This window comes from Mytilus edulis, chromosome 13 (assembly GCF_963676685.1).
Source record: "Mytilus edulis chromosome 13, xbMytEdul2.2, whole genome shotgun sequence".
NCBI classification, from domain to species: domain Eukaryota; kingdom Metazoa; phylum Mollusca; class Bivalvia; order Mytilida; family Mytilidae; genus Mytilus; species Mytilus edulis.
In genome coordinates this window covers 67,374,091-67,385,179 of record NC_092356.1, presented here as the reverse complement: position 1 = coordinate 67,385,179, position 11,089 = coordinate 67,374,091, and the positions used below count along the sequence as shown (strand labels likewise).

The following is an 11,089-nucleotide window of genomic DNA, read 5'->3' as shown; positions in this document are numbered from 1 at the left end:
TATTGAGTTTTGTTGTGACTCATTTTATTTTTAGGCAGTTAAGCTGCCTTATGCGAGCACCCTAGATTTGTGTTCTACCAAATGCTGAAATATGTGCCATTGTTATTATCTAGCTGAATGTTATGTTATTTATAACTAATTGGACAGTTTTTTCATACTTTTAATTCTTGATTACAAAAAATATGATCAGAAAAACCTTAAATGATTTATCCAAAAGTTTTGAAGTTGCACATGGGAAGTAGAGCACATCAACGATTTGTATAATAAGAAGGATTGGAATCTTGTGAACTTTTGCATAGACTGTAGTATAATGTCTTATGCAACGCGAGATTTGTGTGATTACCCGTGATGCATCTGGAAAATGCTCAATGTGCCTTGATTAATGGCAGACATTTGCATCACCTAAACAAATTGACACCCGATATGTAAGTATTACAATCCATATCTATCAAATGTTATGCTTGAAATAAGAAGTTTAAAAAAGTTCTTTGAAGACCTGTTGGTGACCTTCTGCTGTTGTTTTTTTCTATGGTCGGGTTGTTGTCTCTTTGGCACATTCCCCATTTCCATTCTCAATTTTATTCTGGTGAAATTAATAACTTTTACGATCGCAGTAAGAATATACACGGCTCCATAGGATTAATTTGCATATTGATCGAAGTGACCTCACCCTATCCCGCCTATTGGGCGGTCCATCATCATTTTCTATTTTTATACTCCTTCCTCAAAAAAACGGAAATGAGTGATAAAATTTATATTTTCTGATAGATATATGATTTCTTCATGTATTGAGTAAATTTCGTAGTGATTGATTAGTTTTCCTAATTTTCCCGTTTCTTTGAGTTGATTACAACAAAAATGGCGTTCTGGAGCGATTAAATATATTTATAAAATAAAGTATTATTGGTGTTAAAATAACCTGAAAATGCTTAAATTATACTGTTTTTTTTAGGTATATTGGGGTAAAAAGTCATGCCGCCAAAAAAGCATGAACATGTGCGAGACTCACACTAAATGTGTGAGACTTGGCAACCCTGCATGATACATGTACATTTTACAAGGATGCAACAATAACCTTCTGTTCTAGCACAGAAAATATATATCCCTTATGGAATATAGTACCCCAATTGGATTTTTATAACCAATATTTTTGTGACTGGTCTCATATAGTCTTTATGGAGTAAATATTTACTATTGTTTTGTTTGTTGCTTTTTTGTAGGATTTAGCTTTATTGGCAATGGAGCGCTCAGTAGGTCATATCATGTTTGAGTTTTTCATAAATCACATCTAATTTACACAAAGGACAAGCCTGACAGGTCTGCTTTGTTATGATAGTCACGCAAGTCGGGTTTCATAATATTATTTTATGCCTACAAGTCAGTTATTTCCTTGCTGTGTGTCTCTTTGCTATGCAGCTTTTTATTAAAATAGCATGCTGAAGCTGTGTGTCTGTATCTGGTTATTGTTTTTTTCTGTCATTTCACAGGTTTGTTTATATTTTGCAAGCGAGCTGAAGTGCGTTCGGAGTCACTCGGCAACCAGAATCGGTGACAAAAATGTTCATAGAACAGAACAGAACATATTTTATTTCCAATTAAGGGCCCACAAGGGGCATACAGAGCATACATGAATAAGGAAAAAGAATATTGATTTGCATAGATACAGAGATAGCAGTGGCGGATCCAGAAAGTGGGGGCCCACTGACTGCCCTAAGAGGGGGCCCGCTCCAGTCACGCTTCAGTGATTCCCTATATAAGCAACCAAATTTTTTCCCAAAAAGGGGGGTCTGGTCCCCCTGCCAACCCCCCCACCCCCTAAATCCGCCTCTGGATACATACATTTTTTTACATACAGTTCCTCAATCCTCAATCTTAAGGCCTGTTGGCACGAATTGTCCCAATGTACGGTTTTCCTCTCTTGTGCGTTTTCCTCGATGTATTTTCTTCTCTGTGCTTTAAATTTGGTTAAGATTGGGATTGAGGAACAGCAGTATTAAATCTGCCCGTTCTTTCAATGTAATGTGCCACTGTTTGTAATTTGGCTTTTGTCTCTTCTGTGTTGTCGCCGTCCAGTCTCGTTAGCATAGTAGCTAAATTCAAGTTTCTGACCCCGACCTCTTTGGATATTTGGTGTAGCATATCTTCTCGTTCGTTTTCATAGTAGGGACACTCCAGAAGGAAATGTTGAGGCGTTTCAAGTGCTCCAGTTGCATGACTCTATGGCGTTGGTTTGGCCTACTCGGTTCTTGTAGTAATTCAGTTCTGTATAGCCAGTTCTTAGTTGGGCGAATATACTGAAATGTCTTTTAGTTGGGAAATCATACATAATTGAGTGTTTTGTAGTTGGTATTTTTTCATAAAGGTCCCTGCCTCTCTCAGATATTTCCCATCTTCTCTGCCATTTATTTCCTGTACTTTTGTATGCTGCTTGTTTGACGTCCTGTAGTGTTATGACGTTATTTTCCGGTGGTAATTCATTTGCTTCCTCTGCCGCTGTTTTTGCAAGGATGTCAGCCTCATCATTACCAACTATGTTGGCATGTCCTGGTGTCCATGCTACAATTACATTGAGTCCTTTTTGCCTAAGATGTTCAATATTTTCTTTTATTTCTCTTATTACGGAGATGTAGCTGTTTGGGGCCCAGTTCAGTGTAAGTAATCCCACGGCGCTTTGACTGTCAGAGAAAATTTTGATTCTTTGTATTGCATTGTAAATGTTTGCTGTAATGCAGTATTCTAGGACCATGAGAATTGCTATGAGTTCCGTCAGAAGGATGGATCCTCTTTGTGCCACAGGTCTATGTAATCTGGCAGCAGGTTTAATGTGTTCAACATAGATAATTGCACCTGCTCCACAGGGTCCTGGGTTCCCTAGGCATGATCCATCTGTAAACGATATTGCTTGTTCTTGTGTGCAGTCTCCCATGAGTTGGTTAATGGTTTCCTGGCAAAGTTCCTGTTGCTCATTTGTCCTCGATTTTGAGTTGCCTAGTCGACTCCAATATAGAGGTTTTGATTGAGTCATTTGAGTTTCTCCCAGTCTGTAGGTAAACTCTGATTCTATAAGATTGATGTTTATCTTTGTCTGTTTTTCCATTTTTGCTGCTTGGCTTAGTGCTTTGCCCATTGGTGTTGGATACTTGTCATATGCGTCATGTTCTTCATACCTCACAAGTTGCTGTTTGATTGGTTCCTGTGCAGATTTGGATTTAATCTTTGCAATCTCTTTAATGGCTATTTGTTCTAGTCTCAGGTCTATTGGCATAACTCCTGATTCTCATTCTAGTGCTTCTCTGCCAGATGTTGTAGGCATATCCATGCATAGGATAAGTGCTTTTCTCTGTACTCTGTCAAGTTTTTGCAGGTCTTTTGGTTCTGCTATTTGCCAGGCCGGACTACAATATTCCATGACTGATCTGACCAGACTGTAGTATAATTGTAATAACTTTTCTGTCTTTAATTTGCTGATCTGTCGCACTTCTTTCAGAATAGTTAAGTTACGGTTTGCTCTCTTTTCAATTGCATCAATGTGTTTACTGAAGGTCATTTTTTCGTCCATAATGATTCCAAGAAGCTTTGGTGTTGAGTTGTATTTCAGTTCTTTACCTTGAATCAAAATGCGTTTGTCCTCTTCATCGATGTTTTTTTTTTGAAAAGATGCATATTTCAGTTTTGTCTAGGTTGATGTTTACTCTCCATTTTTGAGTCCATTTCACTGCCTTTGTGATGTCATCCTTCATTCTATCTTTGAGTTCCAGTATCTGGTCTGGTTGAGCCGTTTGCCAGAGTGTTCCGTCATCAGCAAATTTGGTGTAGTCTCCTAGAATGTCTCCCAGTAGGTCGTTGATAAAGATGTTGAATAATGTGGGAGCCAGAACTGATCCTTGTGGTAGCCCTATCTTTGTTTCAAATTCTTCACCTACATAGTTTTCGAAGATGCATCTTGCCATTCTGTTATTTAGGAAATCTTTAATCCAGGCCCATGTTTTCCCTCTAATACCCAAATGGTGTAGCTTTACTAATAGTCCCTCTCGCCAGATTGAATCGTATGCCTTTTCAAGATCAATAAGACATGCAAGGGTGATTTCTCCTTTATTGAATTTTTCTATTGTGTTCTGAATAAACCTGATCAGGCAGTTTGATGTTGAGTGTTTTTTCCTGAATCCTTCTTGTTTTTCTTCTATAAGCTTCATTCCTTCTATGAACGCTGCCAGCCTGTTAAGAACCATTCTTTCAGTAATTTTGCACATGACACTGGTTTGACTTATTGGTCGGTATGATGATGGTGAGTAGTAATTGGTTTTTCCTTGTTTCCTCGGGAATTTTATGTTTGCTGTCTTCCATTCCTGTGGTAGCCGGCCATGTTTTAGTGTGAGGTTCATCATAGTTCGTATTGCTTTTATGAGGTTTTCTCCGGCGAACTTAAATAGTTCTGGGAAGTGGCCGTCAGCTCCAGACGATTTACCTATTTCTAGTAGGTATATTTCTGCCTCAACTTCATCCGTGGTAACCTCATAGTCCAATTTATGTTCTCTTTTTGTCAATCATTTCTCTAATTCACATATTCTTTTGTATTCCTCTTGAGTCTGTTTGTAGATCTCTTCGTCAAATTCATCGGTCTTTAGATGTTTACCCTCAAAAAATGTTTTTTGCAAAATTTTACATTTTTCTTGATTTGAAAAGGCTGGTGGGTCGTCTTGGTCTATCAGTGGTAGGATGGTGTTGCAATCTTTCTTTTGGGTCAATTTCTTATAAGTTGTCCATACCTCTTTTGAATTTCTTGATGTATTGATCTGATCTACTAGGTGTTCACTCCAATCATTCATAGCTTTTTCTTTCTCATTTTCAAACGTTTCTTCTGCTGTAACAAGGGCTTCTTTATTTTGTGGGATGTTTCTCTTCCTATATTGCCTTTAATTTGTTTATAGTTTAAGTTTTTCTTTGCCTGATTAACATCATAATTCCACCATGGAGGTTTAGTTGATTTTTTTTTCTTTCATCTCTTTTTGGCAGATAACTTCCTGCATCGTTTTATCAATAGCCGCTTTAAGTGATTGGTATACTTCATCTACATTATCATTGCTTGGATTGTTCAGTAGCCATTCTTCCATGTTCTTTTCTGCCTGTTCTTTCCATTTATTCCAGTTTACTTTGTTAATTTGCCATACTTTCCTTTTTGTTAAGTTGTTTTGTTCCTTTTTGCATACATCAAGTTCTGTTAGTATACATTTATGGTCAGATCGTATGTTTTCATGGACTAGTGTTGAGCAGTTGTGCACTTTACTAATAGTGCTGGGTGTTATAATGACTAAATCAATGACACTTTTGGTATTCCGTCTTGTAGGCTGGCCATCATTAACGCACAGCATGTCTGTTTTGGTCAAGAAGTTTTCAATTATTTCTCCTGCCTTGTTTGTATTGTCATTGTTCCATTCTAAGCTTTTAGCATTAAGGTCTCCCATTATAATCAGTTCATGCTTGTTGTTTTGTTGTACCTTTTGAACTTTGGTAGTTAGTTCTTCAAGTTGTTTTGTTTCTTCTGGTGGAATGTAGGGTACTAGCAGATTGAATATGATGTTGTTATCTGTGTGTATGGTAGCTGCTACACTTTCATAGTTTGTGTCTTCAAAGTCTGTGCATTTAGTGACTGTGAAATTGGTTTTGTGAGTGTTGATGCAAATAGCCACGCCCCCGCCTTTTCTTCCTTTACGTGGTTTATCAAACACTTGCCAGTCTAAAAAAGTTAGTTTTTTATTCTCTTCTTGGTGTGTTTCATTTAAACAAACAATATCTACATCATAACTATTTACAATAAGTACAAGTTGCTGATAGGCCGTACTAATGGCCTGTGCATTCAGGAAGAGGAGTTTCATTCTGTGTATTCAGTATGCTGTAAAGTCTCCTCTTGTTGATTATTTCAAGATATTTTTCGCACTTTGTTGATGTTGCTTGGTGTATGTTCCCACAGTTTACGCAACACGGGGTGTTTTTGCAGTCTTTAATCTTGCAGTTTTCTTTCCCACAGTTTGAACAGGTAGCTATGTTTAGACAGCGCTTGCCAATGTGTCCAAATTTGTTGCAATTGTAGCACCTAACAACTTTAACAGGTTGTTCTGCTTGAAATTTAGAGTATGTTGTTGTGCCGGGGTGGCAGTATCCTTTTGAGGTGATAGCTTTTTTAACTTCCTCGTGGTCAGTAAAGGTTACTTTTACTACTGGCATAAGTTTCCCAGTGTCTCTGTACTTTTTTCTCTTCACTTCTTTTATTTTATATAGGTGTGACAGATCTAATGATAGATTTTCTTCTGATAGATGGACAGGAATATTATGTAGGTAACAAGAGTTTGTTCCGTGGTTTATAGATCTTGGTTTGTGGGCCACAGACTTTTCGCCAAATACGGATGTATTTATTGGCCAGGATTTAATGATTTTGTCCTTTGTTTTTTGGTCTTTCAGGTGGATAGCTATTCCCCCTTTTGGTAGGCTATGCGCCTCTTCTATTTGATCTTCAAGTGCTTTGATTTTTGTTAACTCTTTTCTAATTGTTGTACTGTCTATAGCTGTGTTTGGCTGTTCTATGTTGTCTATAATTGTAATTTTTTCTGGGTCTTTCTTCTTTCTTAGTGCCCTTGGTAGTTTTCCTTCTGTATTCTGCTTATGGTTATTACTTTGCAGATAGCCTTGTCCTATTGTTTTTGTGATCTCTAGTAATTTATCAATTTTCTGGTCTGTTTTGGTATCACTAGTTGTTTGATGATACTCAGCTGTTAGTAGTATATATGGTTGCTTTATGATGCAGAGTGCACATGGGAATTTAATACCTGTACATTTGTACTTATAATTTTTCCTGCATCCTCTGTTGTGTATCCTGCGCATACACTGTGCCACCACTTATTGCACAGATCGCATTCAAGCCAGGTGATTTCTTTCACAGTACTTATAGTTTTTGGTGGTTCGTCTCTACAACATCCAGCACATAGAATGCTCTCCTTTTGCTCTTCAGAGCTGTTTAACTTTTCTTTCTCTTTCTTGTCCTGTGTATCTTCAGTGACTGATTTTCTTTTTCTATTGCTTGTCAAACGGTTACTTCTTCTGATGGGAGGCATGGGTTGTTTTTCATGAGTTGAGTATATATCTATATTTATATACTAATTGACTATATGTTCGTATTATATATATTTATCCGGATATATGTTTGTACTCTATAAGGATCTAATAGTATAATACGTGAATACAGTTACTAACTCATATTCACTTTAATAAATTTACCAACAGCATTAAGTAAACTAAGCGCTCCATTGCCAATAAAGCTAAATCCTACAAAAAAAGCAGCAAACAAAACAATAGTAAACATATGTTTTCCTGATGAAAATACGATATACAAAACGCTCTAAGAATTTAGTTAACAAAAATTCCGCGGGAATTTGAAATTTTGTTGTGCGTTCGAATATCATTCTTTAATAAATTAAACCGATCAATTTGTCAAACCTTTAAAAGCACACACCTAGCTGCCAACTGTCACTATTTGCGAGGAATTTTTCCCATGCAAGCTCCCACATGGATTTTTTTTAAAGAGAAATTTTGTCCACCATTCAAAGCAAAGCAATCAATTTTACGATGGCTAGATATAGGTTTGTAAAATTATGAAGAAGCAGAAAAATTAATTTAAAATTAAACAATGTTAGATACATTTGTAGCCCCCCTTGAAGATTGTGTAGGACTATAGGAACCATCTTGTGCACAAAACCCCATGGTGATTTTGTAAAGTTGGCAGACATGAAACGGAAGGCAATGTATAAATACATAGAAAGTTTTAGTGAAATATCACTATTTTATCATTTAATTATGGGAGGAAATACATAAATAAATAAGGATAAAAAAGAAAAATATTACAATGTGACAGTATTACTAGGATTGTAAAATAAGCGAATTTTTACTTTTACATTCTTTCCACGAGCAATCATACTATGGAACCAGAGACATATAATTATGTATTATATGTCTCTGATGGAACCAACTACCACTGCCTGTGCCATAGCCGTCCCAGAATGGGACGTATTTAAGTCGGCAGTCAGGTGAGTATACTAAACTTCCACAAAATCGTACAGTGTATATACTTGTATTCTTTAAAAGAAATTGAGGCTGTGGCTATTTTGCTTGTGTAAATAGTCCTTAGTGAGATGTCCGCTTGCGGATGCCGGTTACTATTAGTAACCTAATTTAAGTTGAAGTTGATTGAGTACAGAAACGTTACGAAACGCGCGTCTGGCGTATATACTAAATTTAGTCCTGGTATCTATGATGAGCTAATTTATGGTGTTTTAGGTACCAAGTGTTTTTGTTTGAATTCGCCTCACTGTTAAATTTACAATTAATTTGGCTAGTTTATTCTTTTTTTAATTTTTACAAAATATTTACTCTGACTCTTTGAAAAACTATAGAACTGAATACCAAAAACTTGAACTACTCACTCTATCTGAAAAAAAATCGTTTGATATCAGTTTGACCGAAACGCTAATTTGGATCATTGAGAAACTTAATTTCTCCTTAAAGTTTAACGTTCATGATAACGATTGACCTTTACAGAGCTATCGCTATCTCCCTTTAGTGATATGCACCACCTTTATGAGTAATATGACCAGAAGGGATGTATATATTTATTTCAAACCTTAATCGCACATCGGCTGAAAAAAAATAAATGATTAACTCTGTCATTTCTGGGAAGACGGGATAACTAACAAAAATGTTAAGTCTCATGTTCTTTGAAACAATTTTTCGAGTATATACATGAATAGTCGTACTTTATCATTTATAACGATTAAATTGCAATAGAACTGTTTGTAACACTGTTTTTGAATTAAAAAAAATGTATGCTGCAACATAATCTTATTAGAGACAACAGTAGTTTACCGATGTTTAAATCTCATAAAAAGGGAATATACAAATCAAGGAACCATTAAAAGAAACTTGAGAGAATCATATGAACTCCGAAAGGATCTAGACCGGGATCTATGAAAGTGGACGTGCATCCCGGACGTGCATGTCTCTTGAAATGCATGTATCATCCGCCCAGCTAATTTCACATTCATAAGTTGGACACAATTAATTTGTAAATTATAGATGAGACGAGTATTCAAGTGTTCTCATATCTAAGGACCCCAGGCAACATTTCCCAAGTGAGACGGTTGAGGTGCGTACACCTCACATTTGTCAAACATTTCGTGACGGTGACAGTAAAAGTGTAGTAGTGTCGATTTCAGTTTACCTCTATCAGAGAAATGTTTGTGTCAGGATCCCGGATAAGATGAGGTTGAACAACTCAAATGTCAGTGAACGGTTCATTTTCCATGAGAACGTCTGTTTGGAAACTCATGTGAATTTATAATTGATAAAGCTACCCAACGCTTAAATCTTATGATTAACTTTTAATATGAATAATCACGAAATCACCTGCAAGTTATTTATACCAGTCATCAGACCTATTGTCGAATAACTAGTATCATCGGTTGTATGGATTGCACCAACGCTTTGCATCATAGAACTGATATATCAGAAAATGAATTTAATTACTTTATATAATCGAAGATGTTCTTTAATACATCTTATTTGGTCCAGTGGCTGATCGAGGGGACCCGATAGTAGACATAGGAGTTGTAGCACAATCGTGGAAATCTCAGTCAGAAACCTGGTCATTCAATTTGGATTTCTTTTCATATATTTCAACTTTGTGATTTTTGTCATTGTGGAAAATTTGGTGTTAATAAAGTCTTTTGATAAATAAGATAGATACAACCGTGAATTTAGAGCATGATTATTGCGTAAAAACCTGTGTATTGTTGATAACTTATGTTGTTCCCTGTTTGTTGGTCTGTTGAAATTTGTGTGTACGTGTTTTTTTTTTGCTGTCTCGTCGACATTTTTCTCACAAGGTAAATAAATCAGAGAAAAACAGACAACACAATGGTCAAAGTAAAAAAAAAAGACAAGACAACACAATAAGCAACACAATAAGCAACCAGGAAAAAAAACAGGCAGTCATATCAGGTTCTTCTGAAGAGTAAGGAGATACTATTTAACCAGTGGCATTCGTTGTCGGTTGCTTATAAATCGTATTTCATAATGCCATACTAAAGATAAAGATGACGGATTGTTGCCATAGCAATTGAAAGAAACAAATCAATGATTATCGCATTTTTACGAAATTTTCCTTTGATCTTACTGTCAGACTATTAATTTCCTTTATCAGCACAGAAGAGTCACTGGTGTTAAGGTTCATCTGAGTGAATTAAAAAAAGGCCGTATTTTGTGTGTAAAAACGGCAATGTCCCGATGACATTTGAACGCAAAATAAAAATAAACGAAGCAACTACAGAATATGCATATAACCATTTGATATATGACATATATATATATACATGTACCTGTTAAAGATATGATAAATAAAGCAGCTGTCTAGTCAGTTATTGTGGTAAATAGATCGATATTTCAATTTCTTTCAAAGTTTCAATGTTGTGTGCGCGTTTAGAGCTGGGGAATAGGGGGAGGGTATTACTAATATCCCATATCTCAAAAGTGCAATCCTTTTAATTTATTGCTCCTAATGAAAATCCCATATACCACATTCAATATGCCATATGTTTTGCCTCAAACAGCGCATATATCCAATCAACATAATCACTGATAAAAAATGGCAAATTAACCGACCCTATCCCAATATACCATACACCACGGGGTTGGCAGTGGGTTACATCCTATAAGGCTATATAAGTCATAACATGGATCAAATTTTTTTTATCTTCGGCAACTAATGAACTAACTGAACCTTTATACTAAAATTCTGCGCGAAATGAACAAAATTTTCCATTTCAACAGTCACGGAATTGTTTTACATGTGTCATTTCGGGGCCTTTTATAGCTTGGCTCATTGTTGAAGGCCGTACGGTGACCTATAGTTGTTGATTTCTGTGTCATTTGGTCTCCTGCGGAGAGTTAATAGTCGCATTGGCAATCATATCACTGTAATATTACCACATCGATCTTCTTTTTCATTTCCAAATTTCCTATAGATTGTTCCCCTTCCAATTTTATG

At 36.1% G+C, this 11,089-nt stretch overlaps 1 protein-coding gene across 1 annotated transcript; it reads right to left on the bottom strand.

Annotated features, from left to right (window-relative positions):
• Window positions 1–2,194: 2,194 nt before the first annotated feature.
• LOC139500486 (uncharacterized) lies at window positions 2,195–3,265 on the bottom strand. Its single transcript, XM_071289224.1, has one exon. It carries the CDS (start codon window positions 3,263–3,265, stop codon window positions 2,195–2,197), a length of 1,071 nt encoding a protein of 356 aa, XP_071145325.1.
• Window positions 3,266–11,089: the final 7,824 nt, after the last annotated feature.

Coding starts and splice junctions, on each gene's coding strand:
- LOC139500486 (XM_071289224.1), bottom strand. CDS start 3,265: ATGCCAATAGACCTGAGACTAGAACAAATAGCCATTAAAGAGATTGCA.